General features: G+C 39.2%; 1 protein-coding gene across 6 annotated transcripts in view; it reads left to right on the top strand.

Annotated features, from left to right (window-relative positions):
- The first annotated feature begins 3,470 nt into the window (after nucleotides 1-3,470).
- The window catches only part of LOC100730202 (peroxisomal succinyl-coenzyme A thioesterase), a 38,105-nt gene continuing 20,462 nt past the window's right edge, over nucleotides 3,471-21,113 (top strand). Inside the window, exons 1-3 of one of the 6 annotated variants that reach the window (XR_010044949.1) lie at nucleotides 3,488-4,113; nucleotides 8,280-8,482; nucleotides 9,835-10,165. Coding sequence is in view for 4 of the 6 variants with exons in the window: in XM_063241316.1 (XP_063097386.1) it covers nucleotides 3,657-4,113; nucleotides 8,280-8,482; nucleotides 9,835-10,165 (991 nt within the window). In the remaining 2 variants the exon portion in view is untranslated. Of the gene's footprint in view, nucleotides 4,114-8,279; nucleotides 8,483-9,834; nucleotides 10,166-21,113 lie in introns of those variants that run through there. The other 5 variants (XM_063241316.1, XM_003472404.5, XR_010044950.1 and 2 more) reach the window with 5 other exon arrangements.

Here is a 21,113-nt window from a genome sequence, read left to right as displayed (position 1 = left end):
AAATTCAGCCGCAGACAAATCTGTAGTGTTTAATTTCTAGAACTGTGCTCTTGAATTTCTCCTTGGAAGAAGCTCTGCAACAGTTTAACTGTTAAGGGAAAAGGCTAAATGAGCAGTAGGCAACCATGAAATATATTTAATTGTTCTATTTTAGGATAAAGAATTATAGGAGAAATATTATAGGACAGATTGAGGAGGCTGAATTAGGGATGAGAGTCTTATAGTGAGTGACGCCTCTGTTTGAATGTGACATTACAATCATTACATAGTTTGTGTCTGTGTTTGATGAGTGTATGCTTGCCCGAATAATCTGCTATTCACTAAAATATAAAGAAAACATCATCTATGTTTCCAAATAATTAAATCCTTTTCTCCCAAATAGAGGCAGAGCTATTATAAGAAGTGATTTGTGTTGGCAATGCACAATGGGTTGGCAAATAGGAGACTTTGTATGTCAGTGTCTCACTATATTTATGTAATAAGATTTGCTTGGGCAGCCAATCTGGTCATGCATATTGGTTATTTAATAAAATCACAGAGCAATCAATCTAGACCTTAAAGGTTTAATTTTTCAAAATACTAAATATCACTGTAAATGGAGCAAAGACCTTGACAAGCAGTCAACCACATAACTTCCATAGTTCAAGGTGCTGGGAGATGATGAGACAACAAAGGACTTAACCAGGACAAGGGTGACACTGTGTTTTTGTACCCAGACAACCAGTGGCTGTTCTTGAAAACTGTACCTTTTATTGAAACTGATCTCTCTGAATACAGGGAGCCTTTCTCTAAAGACTAAGGAAGACACCCTTCAGAGGGAATGGCAAATGACCCTAAAGGCCCACTGAAAGACTCCTCTAGACTAACTGTATGCCTAAATTATAAACTATGGACAAAAAACATAGGAATTTCAAAAGATTACAGACACAGGTTATAGATAACGCAGACTGCTAGGAACCTCATCCATTAGGAAGATCTTAATGTTTGACCATATGGATGAGAGAGGACAGGAAAGGTCAAGCTTCAATAATGTCACAAGTAGGACACAAAACTGAAGCTCCTCCAAGTTGGTGTCATCATTCCCAGAGATTGTTGTGTTTTGATTTTGTTTTACTAAACTTTTTGCTTTGAAATAATTGTACACTTACACAAATCTTGCAAAAATAGAGGAGATCCCTGTATTAGTCATGAGCTTCCTAGAATGTGGATGTACATTCTAATACACATCAGAGTTAGTCTCCAAATCAGGAAATTACCACTGATGCAATGCCTCTGGCCTTGGGAGCACACAGAAATTACCTGATTGTTATCTTGGGGAAAGCACTTATTCAAATACAAAAATGGAAACATGCTGAGCTTTCTCATTTCACCCAAGCTGTGCACATGACAGAGTAGCAGGCTATTTCACAAGTGAAACAGGAGCTATGACACAACAGCAAGTGGGCCTTTGTTCCCACTGTAACTCTTTTTCCATTTTTCTGCCACTGAGTTAACAGATACAGAGATGAATCCCAGGTGGTGAGTGAGAAAACAAAATGAACTTAAGTTAACAGTAAGTGACACTGTGTGTCTATAGGAAAATCTTTGTAAATCACTAGGTCAAATTGCAGACTGTCAGTTCAGGTGTTTGTTGCTATGCAGAGGGTGTTTTCTTTCTACTTCTCAAAGGGATCTGGCTCCCTAGTGGAATCCTATGGCAGGGTCCTTACTGCCCAGAAAATATTTCAATATAGATTTAATCAACCTATGGTCAGAGGACTGTTAGTATTGACTCTTTCTTTGCAGAGTGGGTGGGACATTTTACATTCTCTGCAGGGGGAAGCCTGGAGAAACAGTACACCATTCTATTTATTTTTTATTTTAAAAAGAAAAAAAAAAACCCCGCTGAAACAGTTTCAAAACAGGCCAGTAGGGGAGTACCAATAATTAATGCACTGCATAATGTTTTCTTTTTTATTTATTTATTTATATTTTAGAGACAGGGTCTCACTATATTGCCCAGGCTGGAGTGCAGTGGCTATTCACAGGCGCGATCCCACTACTGATCAGCACGGGAGTTTTGACCTGCTCCGTTTCCGACCTGGGCTGGTTCACCCCTCCTTAGGCAACCTGTTGGTCTCCGCTCCCCGGAGGTCACCATACTGATGCCGAACTTAGTGCGGACACCCGATCGGCATAGCGCACTGCAGCCCAGAACTCCTGGACTCAAGCGATCCTCCCACCTCAGCCTCCCAAGTAGCTGGGACTACAGGTGCGCGCCACCAGCCCGGCTTGCATAATGTTTTCTACACAGTAGATATTCAGAGTACAAGATATAGGCATGAAAAAACACCGAGAGTCCACCTCACCTCAGAAACAATGTCTGTCATCAAGAAATCAACCAGTACCAAAAGCTGGAGGGGATATGGGGAAAAAGGAACACTTCTTCACTGGTGGTGGGACTGTAGACTGGTGTAACCACTGTGGAAATCAGTGTGGACATTCCTCAACAAACTAAAACTAGTACTTGCATTCTATGCAGCTACTTCCTTCCTGAAATACTCCACAGTATAATTAAAAGTTTATTCCCCAATATAGTTAAAAGCACGGGAGCTGGGGAATGTGGCTCAGTGATAGAGTTCTTGCCTTGCATGCAGAAGACCTGCATGCAATTCCCAGCAAGTAACTAGGATTAGACATCTCATTTGACCCAGCTGTTCCCCTTCTGGATAGTGTTCCAAAAGAATTAAAAACATCAAACCAAAATAGATGTACAATCATGTTTATAGCTGCACAATTTGTAATAGCTAAATCTTGGATACAGCCTAAATGCGCACCAACTGAAGAATGGATAAAAAAAGATGTGGTCTTTTTATGGAGTACTGCTCAGTCATAAAGCAGGATAAACTTGAGACTCTTACCGATAAGTGGATGCAACATACGACCATATTCATAAGAGAAATAAAACAGACTTACATGTGTAAACATCATATTGTCTCTCTGGTGTAAGAAACTGAAAGAGTACATAAGGTCTAAAATGCATAACGGATACTGTGAAATGGTAAGAAAATGTTCAAAAGGACAAAGGAAGTACGATGGGAGAAAGGGAAAAAGCCACTAGAGAAAAATGCAAATCAATTATACTATTGGTATCTCTTAGTTCATTAAAAGGGAGGCTGGTGCTAGTATCAATTGGAGAAATTTTTATGCCCATATCTTGTATCCCGAGCAATTACTTAAAATATAATAAAATGTATTAAATATTGTTGCTCTCATTATTTTGTTAGGATTTTTTTTTCTTTTGGGACAAATTCACTCTCAAAAAAATTAAACCTTTTGCTTGTGAGTTTGTGCTCTGTGCTCAGGTAGAGAGAGATTAGGAGATTAGGAGTTCCTCTTTGGAATGGAACGTACCCTGATCATATTTTCTAGTTCATTACTCTTTGTACCTTTATCACTCGCATCAGTAATCATCACTCTTTCACAAATTGGTCTTCTCCATCCACGGTGTGTTGTTGTATTACACAAACTCCAAAAGCCACTGCAGAGCTGACACGTACAGAAGAGAACAGTCTTAAGACATCAATCAGTAGCGCTTCCCCAGCGGAGAAGCCAAGAGAAGTTAGCTCTGATCTCACTCTGCCTCCATCCAGTTCAACTCTCTTCATCAAGGACCCATGGCGCCCACCGTGATCCTGGAGCCCGCAGGCCGCAGCCTCTGGGACGAGCCGCTGCGCGTCGCCGTGCACCGCCTCGCCCCCCGGCAGCCCGTCACGCTGCGCGCCGCCCTGCGCGACGAGAAGGGCGCGCTCTTCCGGGCCCACGCGCGCTACCGCGCCGACGCCGCCGGCCGGCTGGACCTGCAGCGCGCGCCCGCGCTGGGCGGCAGCTTCGCGGGCCTGGAGCCCATGGGGCTGCTCTGGGCCATGCAGCCCGACAGGCCTTTCTGGCGCCTGCTCAAGCGGGACGTGCAGACGCCCTTCGTGGTGGAGCTGGAGGTGCTGGACGGACACGAGCCCGACCAGGGCAAGCTGCTGGCCAGCGCGGTGCACGAGCGCCACTTCCTGTCGCCCGGGGTGCGGCGCGTGCCTGTGCGGGAGGGCCGCGTGCGGGCCACCCTCTTCCTGCCCCCAGGTGAGACACTGCTGCCCCCTCTGGTCTAACCTCTTCTGTCTTCCTCTCCCAAGCCCTCCAAGGAACCCTTAGAGGTCTGTGGTCACTGCAAGTGTGACCGACTTTTTGGCTACAGTTAAAGTCTGAGCAGTACCGAAGGTGCTTAGAATGCCTGGCTTCCTCAGAACCTGCTGAGGTGGAATCTGATTGGGGACAAGAGAAATTGGCAGGTGATTTGTATACAGGTCCATGATGGAGCTCAGGGGCTCTGGATCAGTGATTCAGGCCAAGGGGAGGAACTAGCAGCCTCTCCAGGAAACTTTTTAAAAATGCTATTTGGTCCTCTCACACTGCAAGAGCCTGCAGGTTGGGAGTGGAACCAGCATCCTGAGTTGAACCACTTTTCCCTGTTGTTTCTGAGGCAGATGAAGAGTGAGAACCTGTGCTTAGAGCAAAGGGCACTTTGCTGGGGCTCACCGAGAGCTGTTCTCAGGGACTCTATGGACAGCTAGAATTCCCTTTCAGCAGAGGTCAGAACTGGGACTGCTGACTGACAGACAGGCGTGCACACAGAAGACACAAATGACAGTTTATCTGTAGCTGAGTGTGGTGGCTCATGCCTGGGTAATCCCAGCTCTTGGAAGGCTGAGGCAGGAGATGGCCATGAGTTCCAGGCTAGCTTGTCCTACCTACATAGTGAGTACAAAGCTGGCTTGAATTACTTCGCAATACCAGGTATCAAAAAATAAAACCACAAAACAAACAAACAAGGATAATTTATGTTTTATTCAATAGTTCAGCTCTCTCACTAAAATTCATATGCCTAACACTGCTCTAGGTTCCTTCTATGGAAGAAACCTTCTAAAATTGGCAACATGGTTCTTTGGTAAATAAACTTCAAATATGATAGTTACATATTTAAATAGCAAATAAATTAACAGTACAAAGGGCTTTACATTACAGTGTTGTCTTCCATATGACATTTTTACTTGACAGTTAATGGGCAGCTCACAGGCAGTTGAATCTCTGCCCTTTAATCTAATATTCCAGTTAAAATTCAGTTTATAAACTTCAGTGTTTCTTGGGAAGGCTGAAAAGCATAATTCCTGCAATTCTAAAAAAAGAGTCAGGTTGCAGATGATAATGACTAAGGCACTTATTTTACCAGACATTAAGTATTACAATTAAGCTCTAGTGTTAAAACATATCTCATGTTCCACAGTGGGTTCCCCAACCCCCTTACTGATTGCAAATTACAAGCACTGAGGTCCTTATTCTTTCAAGTACAGGACAGACCCTTTGTCTTCTAGGCTGAGATCCTTTTGATCTTGTCCTTGTTTGAGTAATGCATGGCTTTTGTACTCCTGCAATCCATTGACTTCCCTCTTAAGAACTGCCAGAATCTCCTGTATATTCCATAATCCTACATATAAGACTACTTTTATTATAGAGAACTAAATGAGATAAAAATATTATAAGCAGTCTGATGGGGCTGGGCCCACTGGAGAGTCAGCCCCAAGATGAAAACTCATTACAACTGTGACTGGAGGCACAGCTGTTAGATGCCCAGCCTCAAAATCAACACAAAATGGCCAGGTATACAATCTTCATCAAAGGATAAGATACAAGTTAACCTCTAATCCAATAAAGTCTAGATAGACATTGGCACCTTGGAGGGTGAACAAGACCCTTGAATTCCTCACTTCTTTCAAGCAATAATACATTTTGCTGCATGAACAGAAGTTCTTTGTTCTTTCCATGAAAACTTGGTATGTGACTTACTTCCCCATTAATCAATATTACCTCAATGTTTATACTTATTATCTTACTGGTTGATCATAGTTTTAACCCACATTGTACCCATGTGGTTGTGCTCTATATAACTAACCCTGAAAAGTGGGGTCCTTGGCAAATCACTCAGGACACTTCCTGCCTCTCAAGAGCTATATCTCTACCTCTCAATAAGTATTTCCTATTCTTAACCTCCTTTGTGTCTTAGAATTCATCCATTTTGGGAAACAAAACTTGCATATCAGATATCTAGCATGCTGGGAGTTATTATATTTCCACCATATAATTTAGAGTTCCTATATCATTCCTATATCAGTGTGTCATAATGAGAAATGGAGGGCAACCTAAATGTCCATCGCTTAGAGAATGGACTTATCATACCTATAGTTTAAAATAATCCACTGTTAGAAACTTTAGAATAAGGTGAATCCATGTGTACTTTTGTCAGAGGATGCACGATGTGCAAAATATATTACTGCATGAAAGAATTTGTAAAAACACGAATCCTCTATTTTAAGCAAACAAGCATATTTGTGCATGCATTTGTGCATGAAGCACGTATCTACAAGAGAACAAACATTTCAGTATATAAGACTATTTAAAAAAAGAAACAGGAATAAGAGGATAATGAATAAGACACTTAATATTAAACAGGTTGATATAAGAATAGTCAAATGGGTCAATAGAATAGACAATTCCTAAATTGATGTATACACACAGGAAGGCATGGAATATAATACAGATCAGGGATGGTGAACATTTTAGAGCTTTTGATAATAACAGGTGGCTGTGGGATGTGTGCCATAGTTTTGCCACCAATGCATAGATTATAAGGGAAAGGCAATTGTATTGGCTACTTACTGAGATTCCTATCTTATCTAATACACAAAACAAATTCCAAGTGAACTGAAGAGACGTATATTACTAGCAGCTAGACAACATGTCACACCCTTGTAATCTCAGCTACTCTAATGGAGGAGTAGAGATCAGCCTGGCCAACATAGTAAAAACTTGTCTCAAAATATGAAAGGACTGTGGGTGTAGCTCAGTGTTCCCTAACTTCAACCTCTAACTTCAAGGCTGTGGGGTTGCACAAATTGAAAAAAGAACCATGAGGAAAAACATTGTGGGTGTATTCATAAGCAATAGAAGATGTTTCTAATATGAGCCAATAAAGGCACCCCCAGCTTCTTAGAAAAACAGGCCAAAGAGGTGGCATTCATTTGCAAAGGAAACAGGAAAAAGAAGGCCAGTAAACATGTGAAGAGATTCTCAACTCAGATAACATAAACAGGCACATTAAAAGTATTAGGAAATTCCTTCTCATACCTCATATCCCTCAATTAAACAAATATATTTGTTGAAAACCTGGTTTCGAGTGTGGGTGAAGATGTGATGCAGTACCACAAACAGTCTACACCTGTCGTGCGAGTGTAAATCAATAAAGCACCTTTGAAAAACAACTTGGTCGCTCTTAGTCAAAATTCAAATATATATATTATCTAAGTAACTTAGGCGTGTATCTTGTATGTACAGTGCCTGAAAAATGTTTGTATGTGGAGCTTACAGGATACTTAAAACAGCAATTGCAGCAACCTTAATGATCATCAAAGAAAACCACGTAAATTTTGCTCTATTCATCAACCTATTATATATAGTATAGATGGGTTTTGCCACTGGCCTCAGATGTGGAAAACAAAAACTCATAACCTGGAGCTTTGTTAACTAAAACCTGACTTACAAAGAAGTGGGACTCTGGGCAGGAGGTGGAGATGAAGTGTGGACTGAGTTTGACCATTCTGATGGCAATCTGGAAGATGATAAGCCTTGACATAGAATGTCCAGACACTGCCTAAGACTTTGCAGTTTTTTCTCACGATGGATTTTGACATCACCATAATGGAAGCTCGATTAGAATTTTTGAGTTGCAAGTAAAGACTTATTGTTTCTTAAATAGGAAAGGGATTTACTGTGAGGTAAAGTTTAGGATCCCAATTGTCCCGAAGACTAGGATCAGAAAAATGAGACAGTCAAGGGAGACTTCACCAAGAACCCTGCTAAGGTCACAGTACTGTGCCAACACTGGACATCATTAATGCTGGACCCTCAGCACCACATAAGGACTCCTGTGGACTCAGTGCCAATGCTGCTACCCTGAGTAAATTCTAAATCCTTCCTACCTCTCGCTATCACTCAAGGGAGTGAGTCAAGTTCACAGGACAAGGAAATCTCTTACCATTTAGTTACTTTCTCTGGGTCCCAACAGAACAGCCCCTCAAAATAGGAGAATATTGAATGCTCATCCCACCCCCAAGGCTTCCCAAATAAATCAGACTCAATTAGATTCTAAAAGTCACCCACCAAAGGATCACATCTTTGTTTTGTTTCTTTTCAAGGACCTGGGCCTTTTCCTGGGATAGTGGACCTCTTTGGAGCTGGAGGAGGCCTTCTAGAGTATCGAGCTAGTCTGCTGGCTGGGAAGGGCTTTGCTGTGATGGCTCTAGCTTATTATAACTATGACGACCTCCCTAAGCACACAGATGTTTTCCACCTGGAGTACTTTGAAGAAGCTGTGAACTACCTGCTCTGTCACCCTCAGGTTGGCTATTCCTTCAATCTTTTGGTTCAGAGAGCAGGCTCTAAATACTTCCCTGATGCAGTACAGATTTTCAGTTAAGTGACCTTAGGATCCTCTGTGAAAAAAAAAATTAAGTGTCTTTCAGTCTCATAGAGAAAAGTAGATATCTGAGCTGGGGTGATAAAGTTGGGCATCCAGTCAAGTGTTGAATCCCAGTTAGGGGTGACCAAGGATTTCATTTTGCCCATGAGAAAAGGTTCCGAGAGATGCAGGTCTTCTGGTCCTGACAGCAGGATAGGCAGAGGTAAATCAGGAGAGGTGGTGCTACTTTGAGGGTATGCCGGTTTGTATCCAGCCTCCAGACTTATAAAAGCTAAATGAACCATACTTGGGTAATCTTTGAAATGAGCCTGACATTTGATGATTAACATACATCCACTCATGCAGCAAACACTAGAGGATGCAGGCGCTTTTGAATGCATAGAGTGAAAAGGATAAGGTCCATGTCCACATGACACACAACACAGTTGTAGGGACTGGGGAGGAAAGGTTAGGGAAAAAGGAATCTCAGCAGTAAAAACACTAATAATGAAATTAAAAGGATGTTGATGAAGGATAGTGTGCATGAAACTGTATGGGACTAGATAGACCCAGGAAGAGCCTCCCTTTGCAAAAGCTCATATGTTAGCTCTCTTTATTAGTAGTCGTGGTACTCTTAGAAGGACCATTCTAGCTTTTATATTTTTAAACGTTTCAGTACCCACTACTGCTTACATATTAAAAATAAAGTAAATACAAAAGTAATTGGTAATGATATAGTGGCTGCCAAGTAGGCTTGTATGAATTATTTGAGTTTTTGCATAAATACTTGTTGGTGAATTTGTACTACATGAATATGGTATACTAGCTAGAAAGCACTTATTATTTCTAACATTCATAGCACAAATAACTATCAATCCACTATGGAAGAATATTTTATTTTATTAAATACAGCACTTCTCTTCACCAACATTACTTTTATGTATATCTTAGAGTCTTACATACACAATGTATTTACCTAGCTTCAATTTGAACATTTTCCCATTTCCCTGGATTTATCTCAATGCAGGACATACTAAAGGATAAAGATGCTGGAGACGACCATGGCAACACCTCTGTGCTTGAATGCTTTTCCTTAATAAGCACCATGCCAAGTGCTTTACATGGGCTTCTCATTTGAGCTTTGGATAGATCCTGTGTCATAGGGGTTCACTCCTCATCTCGCTGCTAAGGAGACAGCTCTACATAGCCTTAGTGATCTTCTTAAAGTTGGGGTATTGATAGAGTCAGATTTGCACTAAGAATTTATTCTCTTTTTCATGTCCTTTTGTCAGGTAAAGGGCCCAGGAATTGGGCTGCTTGGTAGTTCGAAAGGGGGTGAGCTCTGCATCTCCATGGCCTCTTTCCTGAAAGGCATCACTGCTGCTGTCATCATCAATGGCTCCATCGCCAATGTTGAGATCACCTTGAGGTACAAGGATGTGACCCTGCCCCCTCTGGGCAAAGACCTAAATCGAACCAAGGTAATCAAAGATGGTCTTAAAGACATTGTGGATGTTCTGAACAATCCTTTGGAAGGACCTGACCAGAAGAGCTTAATTCCTGTGGAAAGGTCTGACACCACCTTCCTGTTCCTTGTAGGTCAGGATGACCACAACTGGAAAAGTGAGTTCTATGCTAGTGAGGCCTCTAAGCGCTTGCAGGCCCATGGGAAGAAAAAGCCCCAGGTCATCTGTTACCCAGAAACAGGCCATTTTATTGAGCTCCCCTTCTTCCCCCTGTGCACAGCTTCTCTGCACCCCATACTGGGTAGCCTTGTCTTCTGGGGAGGGGAGCCCAGGTCTCATGCCATGGCCCAGGTGGATGCATGGAAACAACTCCAGAGTTTCTTCCACAGACACCTGGATGGTGAAAAAGGGACCATCCTAGCAAAATTGTAATTTTTGTCTGATTGTGTGGCATTTTGGATGCTGATCTCTCCTGGGGATTGCTAGTATACATGCATTTTTTCTTTTTAATAACCATTGAGAAGTTTTCTACCATCACACTTAAAATGAACTTACCAAAAAGAGTATTTACAGTTTTTATAAGTGATAATCTCATCAGTTTGGGAGAGTAGATTCAGTAGAAAACGTAAGAGGTAGGAATAGTTTTCACCACTTACTGCAGCATAGCATGCCACCAAGAAGACTTTGGCATTGAAAGGAAAAATGAGTGATACTTAATGGGGCCTGCTATGTAGTTGTAGCTCAATTATTGATTGCTGAATGACTGATTAATAAATAAACAATTATCTAATGTATAAGAAAAGTGTACATATGTACTTGGCCCTTCATTTTCATTGGTTCTGTATCAGTGGATCTAACCAAATATGTACTGAAAATATTCTGACAAAAATTGTGTCTACACTGAACATATTTATATAAGCCACCACACCTAGCCTTTTTGTTGTTGTTGTTAGCTTTCTAAAAATATTTCCATGTGTTTGTCATGGAATCCTCAGCAGTCTAAGAGTACTGTCCTCTTCATTTTCTGGATGAGGAAATTGAGTCCAAGAGTTGTTCCTTTCATATTCAGCGCAGGCCTGGGGCTCAGTATCTCTAAATCCCATTTCTTTTCCAGTAGGAAACTGGTCATTTGAAATCTGTTGCTTCTTAACAAGGCAAGAAGGTTTTGGAAGTATAATCCCAGCTACTACCAAGGCTGAGTCAGAGGGATCCCAAATTCAAGTCTACCCTGGGCAACACAGTGAGGTCATGTTTGGTTTTGGTCACTGAAGCATTAGTGTATCAATTTCTAGCATTTGTCAATCACCCAGTACACTGCACAGTGGTGTGTGCTGCCATTCACCCATGGGAAAAATGATCTTACTGGTCCAGATCAAAAAGAAAAAAATAAGATGGTGGGGATTTAGCTCAGTGGCTCAAGCACCTGCTTTGCAAGCCTGCGGTCATGAGTTCGATCCCCAGTAACGAAAAAAGAAAAAGAAAACTTGGGCCCCAGAGGCACTGAAAGCAAGGCTTTTATTACAATCTTTTGAAAGACTGGTGACTAGAGGGTTGGAAAGCTCTGTGTTTTTATTCCTAACTCACAGGAGTCCCCTGGGATCCAACGTTCACAGTCTATCCCAAACAATCTATTTCATCCCACACTTATCCCTTCCTCTCTCTGTACTTTTCATTGTAGTTATTTTTAAGCCTATTGTCTTCCCAAGATTTGAGGAGACTCTTATCTCTGCTGTCATTGTACAATCTTGTGAGCTTGTCTGCTAATTGACTGAATTAAATCTAAGAATTAGGGCTTATTAGAGATGTTAATATCTCATGGACCAATTAAAAATATTTCACACCCAAAACATGTTTTAGCATTTCAGAATCATCGCAGATTCCCTGTCTGTCTGTCTGTCTCTCTGTTGCCTGTCAGCACTAGCCTCAGCTAAGGATAGGGAGAGAGCTCTTCATTCACCTACACAAACTTTCCATAGAATTCTTAGATTTGCGGTGTGGCATGGGAAGATTGTTTCTAGGAACCATGTATTAAAATCTCTGAAAGAGCAGGTCTGGGACCATGTGTAAGCCCTCACCTTGATACAGTAGTTTGGTCCTGGCAAGGTATACAGATGACAGCCACACATTGCTCACATCTCCTCCTTCGTTAGAATGTGTATGAGTTTGTCCTTCTTTATTCTTTCCCTGACTTTGCTTTTCTTCTTTCTTATAATCCTTGAATACTTACCTGCCCAGAGTAAATGGGATGGTCTGAGACACTTTAAGGAATCTCAGTTTGTCACACTAGAGTCATGAAGCACACGGTCACGTGGGACAAAAACAGAAGCAGTGCTGTACATCACGCATTTGAAGTAACTCAAAAGAAGATTTTTTCCTCAATTCAAAAATTCTCCAGTGATCTTTGGAATGACCCTATCCAGTGACCTCAAAGCTTTCATTATACCAGAGGACAACTGTGCCTTGCTACAATATGTAAATAACTTCCTTTTGGAAGCCCCAACCAGTCAACTGCTATCAAGGAACTAGAGACCTCTTTCATCTATTTTGTAACACAGGATTTAAGGTGTCCAAAAAAGGGTGCAAATTTGCTGACAAGAAGTCATGTATTCGGGCTTAATGGTGACACAAAAGGAGCATTAACTCGGCATCAAAAGAAACCAGCTATTTGTGCCCTCCCAATCCCAGCCACCAATGCCAGAAAAGAGAGTTCTTGTGAGCAATGGAATTCTGTCATATCTGCATCCAAAATTTCTCACTTATAGTTAAGTACCTTTATGAAGTCACAAATATGGGTAAGGAAGCCCCTCATCTGGGAAGCAGATCAAGAAAGGACAGTTAAACAAATCAAGGGAACCTTGACTCAGATCCCAGCCTTAGGACTGCCTGATATAACTAAGTCTGTCTCCTACAGGCCCACAAGCAGAAGGGAATGGCCACCAGAGTCCTGACTCAGGTCTTGGGATATTGGTATTGGCTGGTAGTATATTTGTCAAAATAATAAGACTCTGAAGTCCTAGGATGTTCTCCATGCTTCAGGGCACTTGTTGCCACTGCCCTACTGATTCAGGAAATAGGTTGACTTTGGGAAAGTAACTGACCATTCGAGTACAACACTCAGTCATAATTTTAATGGACAAAAGGGGGCACCACTGGTTGTCAAATCCAAGGATCACACATTATCAGGAGCTCCAGTTCATAAATGCTTGGTTAATTCTAACAGTAAACATTAAGACAGATACTCTACTCATAATTGAATTGGGAGCAATCTTTCACAACTTGTGGAAACCATGGGTGAGGTATTCTTATAGATCATTCTCTTGGATCTTATAGATCATTCTCTTGGAGACCCAGATGTTGGATACTTCACAGATGAAAGCAGTTGTGTATTAGAAGGGGTCCAATGGGCATGATATGCAACTAGATACTAGAATCCATGATGGAGGCTCACCCTCTGCCTACTGGATCCTCAACACAAAAGGCAGGGTTAATATTCTTGACAAGGGCTTTTTTACTAGCACCATATAAAAAGGCTAACATCTGTACATATTCCAAGTATGACTTTGCTACATTACATGTTAATGAAGCTATACATAATGAGATGGGTATCTTGACTACTGGGGAAAAAATAAATTACAAAGAAGAAATTTTACACCTCCTACATGCTATAAGGGCACTAAGGAAAGTGGCTGTTATACATTTCAAGATTGAAATAGTAGAAGCTGAAGGAAACCAAAAGGCAGGCAGAGAAGCAAGATAGGGCACTATGACAGCCCCATGACCAAGAGTGCTGATCATGCCCCTCATCCTGGAGCATCCACTACTGGACAGCCCAAACTACTTCCCTAATTAAAAAGGCATGATTTCTTGGGGAATCTGGAAATTATAACAAGGAAGAATGGTGGAAATGATCTAATTAGAGACCAGCCTTCCCTGAAATAATGCCTCCCAGGTTTTTTTAAAAATTGTTTTTATTTTAAAGAGATTAAGACATAAGAGGACAGAACAAAGCAGATCAGAACAGAACAATGTAAGTAACACAGTACTTCACCACAAGACAACCTGATACTAACAGTAGCTGCCATAATGTCTCTTTCTTTGAATTAGTTCAGCATACCTTCACATACAATAGTATCAAACATAACAAAATAGTGTAAAACCATTCAAGAGAATGGTTTTACAGAGCATTCAGAACCAAATAACAGAAAATGAACAATGGCTACTATATTGTCTCATTTTCCATAAAAATTTATTTATACTATCACACATATTAAAATCCAATAAGATACAACATGATAGAACCAATGGAAACAGAACTAAAGCATGGTAGAACTTCAAAGCAAGATTATATTAAATCAGCAATGGCTATCATAATGTCTTGTTTTCTTCAAAATAGCTGTTCATACCATCACACATAATAAAATCAAACAAAGCAGAATAAAACCATTCCAACTAATGAATGAAAACATTATAAGGCTTCAAAGCAATGTAATGGGGAATCATGATTACCATAAAATCATATGTTCTCTTACCATTTCTTACACTAGGGAGACTATATGGTTTTTTTTTTCTTTAACTTTTTATCGGTACCAGGGACCAAACTCACGACCGCCTGCTTGCAAGGCAGATGCTTATGCCGCTGAGCTAAATCCCCAGCCCGACTATATGGTTTTTATACATGTGAGTTTGATTTATTTCGCTTATGAGTACAGTCTCAAGTTGCATCCATTTATTTATAAACATCTCAATGTGATCATTCTTTATAGCTGAGTAGTACTCCATTATATAAAAATACCACATATATTTTATCCATTACTCAGTTGATGGACACTGAGGTTGTTTCCAAGATCTGGCTATTATAAATTGTGCTGCTATAAACATGGGTGCACATGTATCACTGTGGTATGATGTTTTCAGTTCTTCTGGGAATATGCCTAGAAGTGGAATAGCTGGGTCAAAGGGGACTTCCAATCTCAGCTTTCTGAGGAATCTCCAGACTGATCTCCACAGTCGTTGCATCAGTCTACACTCCCACCAACAGTGCAGTAGTGTTCCTTTTTCCCCATAGCCTCTCCAGCATTTGTTGTTGGTAGTTTTCTTGATCCTGGCCATTCTTTCTGGAGTGAGATGGAATCTAAGTGTGGTTTTAATTTGCATTTCTCTAATGACTAATGATGAACATTTTTTTTCATGTATTTATTTGCCATTTGTATTTCTTTATCTGAGAACTGTGTATTCATCTCAGATGCCCATTTTTGGTTGAATTTCGGGGGTCTGATTTTTTTAAAATTCTTTATATGTTTTAGACAGAAGTCCTCTGTCTGAGGGATGTTTCACTATGATTTTTTCCCTAGTTTGTGGGTTTTCTTTTCACTATGCTGAAGATTTCTTTTGACATACAGAAACTTTTTAATAAGACGTGATCCCAGTTATTGGTCCTGGGAAGTATTTCCATTGTGGTTTGATTCCTGTTCATGAATTCTCTACCTACTCCTATGTCTTCAAGATTTTTATCTAATTTGTCTTCCAACAGATTTAGTATTTCTGTTTTAATATTCAGATCTTTGATACATTTACATTTTAGTTTAGTACATGGTGATAGGCATGGATCTAGTTTTACTTTTTGGCATATGGAGAGCCAGTTTTTCCAGCACCATTTATTAAAGAGACTGTCGTTCTTCCAGTGAACATTTTTGGCCCCTTTATTAAAGATAAGGTGGTTGAGTGTGTTTGTAGTTGTGGTTGTGTCTTCTAATCTATTCCACTGATCTTCAGATCTATTTTTATTCCAGTGCCATGTTGATTTTATCACAGTAGCTTTGTAGTATGACTTCAAATCAGGGATTGTGATACCTTCTGCCTTGCCTTTGCTGCTTAGAATTACCTTTGCTATTCTAGGTCTCTTCTGATTCCAGATGAATTTTAGGAGTGATTTCTCTAAATCTATGAGGTATGTTGATGGTATTTTCATTGGGATTGCATTGAATCTGTAAAACAGTTTTGGGAGAATGGCCATTTTCCCATTATTTATTCATCCTACCCATGAACAAAGGATATCTTTCCTTTTTCTGAGATCATCTTCGATTTCTTTTTCAGGGTATTATAATTTTCCCTGTATAGATCTTTTACTTCTTTCATGAGATTAATTCCTAAGTATTTCATTTTTTTGGATGCTAGTGTGAAGGTTGTGACTTCTCTTATTTTTCCCTCAGTGATTTTGCTGTAGTATATAAGAATGCTATTGATTTTGAGTATTAACTTTATTGAGTATTGAGTATTCAGCTACATTGCTGAATTTGTTATATCTAGCAGTCTTTCAATGGAGTTTTGGGGTCTTCTATATAAAGTATTATGTTATCTGCAAATAATGATAATTTAGCTTCCTCTTTTCCTATCTTTACCCCTTTTATTTCTCTCTCTTGTCTAATTGCTCTGGCTACTATTTCCAGTGCTATGTTGAATAGGAGCGGTGGGTGATAAGGGACATCCTTGTCTTGTGCCTGATTTTAAGGTAAAGGCCTTCAGTTTTTGGCCATTTAATATGATGCTGGCTGTTGGTATGTCACAGATGTACTTTACCATATTGAGGTAAAGACTATCTATTCCAATTTTCTGTAAGGTTCTTATCATGAATGAGTGTTGGACCTTATCAAAAGCTTTTTCTGCATCTATAGAAATGATCATGTGATTCTTACTTTTGGCTCTATTGATATGGTGGATTACATATATTGATTTACGCATGTTGAACCATCCCTGCATGCCTGGGATGAATCCCACTTGGTCGTGGTGTGTAATCTTCTTGATGATTTGTTGCATCCTGTTTGCCAATATTTTATTGAGGATTTTTGCATCTGTGTTCATTAGGGAGATTGGCCTGTAGTTCTTTTTAGTTGGGTCTTTCTCAGGTTTTGGTAATAGTGTTGTATTTGCTTCCAGGAATGACTTAGGAAGAATTGCTTCCCTTTTGATTTCACTGAAGAGTTTGAGGACCATTGGCATTAAGTTTTCTTTGTATTTCTTGTAGAATTCCTCAGTGAATCCGACTGGGCCTGGGCTCTTCTTTGTAGGTAAGGACTTAATTACATTTTCAATGTCATTAATAGAAATTGGGTTATTCAGCAGCTTTACATCTTCTTGACCCAGCTTTGGTACTTCATATGTTTCTAGGAATCTGTCCATTTCTTCTATATTATCGAACCCATGAAAGTAGAGGTTTTTGAAATAGGTGTTGATGATCTTCTGAATTTCCACAGAGTCTGTAGTGATTTCACCTTTTTCATTCCTTATTGCATGAATTTGAACTTTTTCTTTCCTTTTTAAAATAAGGTTGGCTAGGGGCTTATCAATTTTATTTATTCTTTAAAAGAACCAACTCTTTGATTCATTGATTCTTTGTTTTCTTAGTCTCTATTGCATTAATTTCTGCTCTGATTTCTATAATTTCCTCTCTTCTTTTGGCTTTGGGATTGCTTGCTCTTCTTTTTCTAGATGTTTGAGGTGTACCATCAGGTTGTTTATATGTATTCATTCTGTTTTCCTGATGTGGGAACTCAGTGCAATAAATTTTCCTCTGAGGACCACTTTCATTGCATCCCACAGATTGTATTTTTGTTTGCTTGTAGGTATTATTTAATTTCTTCTTTAAGTTCCCCTGTGACCCACTGATTATTCAAAAGTGTATTATTCAATTTCCACATGTTTGTGGAGTTTTTACAGTTTCTTTTGTCATTAATTTCTAGTTTCATGCACTATGATCTGATAATATGCATTGGATAATTTCAACTCTTTTGCATTTACTTAAATATATTCTATAAGCTAGAATATGGTCTATGTTAGAGAATGTCCCATGTACTGCTGAGAAGAATGTATATTCTGATGGTGTTGGGTGGAACACTCTGTATACGCCTATCAAGTCCATTTGTTCACAGGTGTGATTCAGTTCTGTTATTTATTTGTTGATTTTCTGTCTTGTTGATCTGTTCCTTGGTGTCAATGGTGTGTTAATTGTGTTATTACTTATTTGATTTTTCACTTCTGTTAATACTTGCTTTGTATAGCTGGGTGCTCTGGAATTTGGTGCATATATGTTTAACACTGTTATCTCTTCCTCTTGAAGTTTTCCGCTAACTAGTATATAGTGACCTTTTTTATCTCTTCGGATCATTCTTGGTTTGAAGTTCACATTGTCTGCAAACACAATAGCTATCCCCACTTTTGGAGGGAGGGCAGTTCCTGTTGCATGAAGTACTGTTTTCTGTCCTTTGGCTTTCAGTCTATGAGTTTCCTTTTGGGTTAGATGGGTTTCTTATAGACAGCATATGGTTGGATGTTGTTTCTTGATCCATTCTGCCAGTCTGTTTCTTTTAATTGGTGAATTGAGACCATTTACATTAATGGTTATAACTGTTATATATTGGTTTATTGTTGACACGTTATCTTTCTGCGATTGCATCTTTATCTTTCCACTCTGTTTAATTGTCTGCCTTGCTTAGTGGTTTTTTCCTATGTGTATCTAGACTGTCTTTTAGTATTCTTTGCAGGGTTAGTTTGGTGATCATGAAGTTCTTCAGCTGTTTTTTGTCATGGAAGTACTTTATATCTCCATCTATTTTGAAGGACAGTTTTTCAGGGTACATCAGTCTAGGTTGGCAGTCGTTTTCCTTAAGGATCTGAGATACTTCACTCCATGCCCTTCTTGACTTGTTTGTGAGAAGCCTGTCATGATTCTGATAGGTTTTCCTTTATAGGTGTCTGTCTTTTTTCTCTAACAACTTTTATATATTTATTTTTAATTTTATTTAAAGAAAGACAAAAGAAAACAGAAAACAGGCAGAAATAGTAATACTTTCAAAGAAAATAAATAAACAGTAATAAATCACTAGTTGATGTATACATATTTCCCCCCCACAAATAATTGTTCAAGATACAAAAGTGGAACATATAAATGGGAATTCAATCAGGAAGACTGCAAACAGTTCTGTTCAACTATCCAACAAAAACTAAGTAATATGGCTATCAATCCTATACACTTAGACATGTTTGCATTTATCCATATCTTCATTTATGTTGAGACAAAACAAAACATAGCAGATTAAAATCACTCTGAACAAAGATTAATAGTATTGCTGGAATTTACATCATGATACTCTGGAATCAACACTGAGTACTGTAGTGCCTTTTTTTTCTTCAAAGTATTTGTTCATTTCATCATGTGTCATAACATCAGTTCTCATAAACTGGTTTTACGCAAGCATGAGTCTTAACGTATATTTCTATGCTATGCTTAACATATATTTCTATGTTAGAGGGAGAAACAAAACAAAGCAGGACAGAATAAATCATATTCCTATAGACACATAAAACTAAAAAGACATATAAAACTGCTGTATAAGGAGTTCTACCATAGTCACTGTGCTGTCTCTTGTTATCATCAACAGAATTGGCTATATCATCAGATAAAGTATAATTGAATATATCAGTACATAACAATTAATAGAAATACAACTTTGTAGATATTGTAGAGCTACAGAAACAGGTAGTAATCTAATCAGAATGGGTATCATAGTGAATCATTTTAATTTTCAGTATAGTTGTCTATACTCTCCACACTTGATACCATCAACCTAACAGTTTTGAGGAAAATCTGTTAGAACTAAGCAGCAATCAAACAAATCAGATTTAATTAAGATCAGTCATGATACAACAGTATAAGTCATACAAGGATCTGGATTAAGTTAAAAGGAAATTAAAGATGACCACTGTGCTATATTCTGATATATTTGGGATAGCTGTCTGTGCCCTCAGATCCAGTGCTTGTATAAAAACTGGGACAGAACAAGTTCCATCCAAAGGAGAGTGGTGCGAGTAATAAGGGTTTTAATTCCTGATACACTATTAGCTGTATCTTCTGCTGTCTTTTTTTAAGACTGTTCCTCCCTTTTCACTCCTCCAGGATGTACTGTGTATTTTTGGGTCTCTCCAACACTCTCAGTTTTATGTTGGTGGGAGCAAACTGCTATTTACCTAAGTGTTTCTGAACTTTCTCACTCCTGGACTTGATCTCTAGTTGTATTGCTTCACTTATTAAGGCCTGTCTTTTCAACCTATAATAAATACTGGTCCAGTTCCCCCTATTACTCTCTGGTTCTCTATCACATAGAGTACTGTTTTCTCATATTTGATTTTGATCTATGTACCCTTCTTCAGGTTAATTATATTTCCTATAAAGAGCATCTCAGTAGATCCTACCTCTTGATCCACCCTGCCTGTGATTCTCTCTTTTTTCCCTTAAGTTATTGTATCTAGGCCATCTATATTAGAAATTATATCCAACCTTCTCTGCCTCATTTCTGTTGTACTTTTTTTTTCCATCACTAGTTGTTTGTTTGTCTTCTTCATTTTGTTTTTTTTGCTCCATTCACTGGGGCCTCTCTGCTACTGTTCCTGAAATCCTGGTGCTTTTCTCTCTTTAGAATGTTCTGCAGGATTCTCTGTAGAGTTGGATTGGTAGTTGCAAATTCCCCCAGTTTGTCTTTATCTTAGAAGTATCTTGTTTCTCCATTAATTTCTAGGGACAATTTTGCAGGGTACATCAATAGAGTCTGGAGGTTATTTTCTTTCAAGGCTTGAATTATTTTGCCCCACACTCTTCTCGATTTGATGCTTTGTGCTGAGATGTCTGCCGTAATTCTGTTGGGTTTTCCCTTGTAAGTGATCTGTTTCTTGTCTCTGACAGCTTTTAATATTTTGTTCTTATGTCGGATTTCTGGGATCTTGATTATTGTAGGCCTGGGTGTAATCCTGTTTCGGTTGTAGGTGGCTGGAGTTCTGTATGCCTCATACATCTGAGTATCTTTTCCTTTTCGTATGTTTAGGAAATTTTCCTTAATTATTTCTGTGAATAGCCTTTGTAGTTCCTTTTTTGTACCCCTGCTTCTTCATTCACATTCTTTATTCTTAAGTTGTAGATCCTCTTGTTGTCTTCTAGCCTTTGTATTGTTACTGCTTGTTTCCTTGTTATTTTAAGAAATTTTTCCTTTCATGTTCCCACATTGCAAACCTATCCTCCAGTTCAGATAATCTATCCTTAGTTTCTTTCAAGAAGTTTT

This window comes from Cavia porcellus, unplaced genomic scaffold (assembly GCF_034190915.1).
Source record: "Cavia porcellus strain 051 isolate PalLab524CR breed Dunkin Hartley unplaced genomic scaffold, mCavPor4.1 scaffold_31, whole genome shotgun sequence".
Classification (NCBI taxonomy): domain Eukaryota; kingdom Metazoa; phylum Chordata; class Mammalia; order Rodentia; family Caviidae; genus Cavia; species Cavia porcellus.
This window is presented reverse-complemented; position numbering and strand designations above follow the sequence as displayed.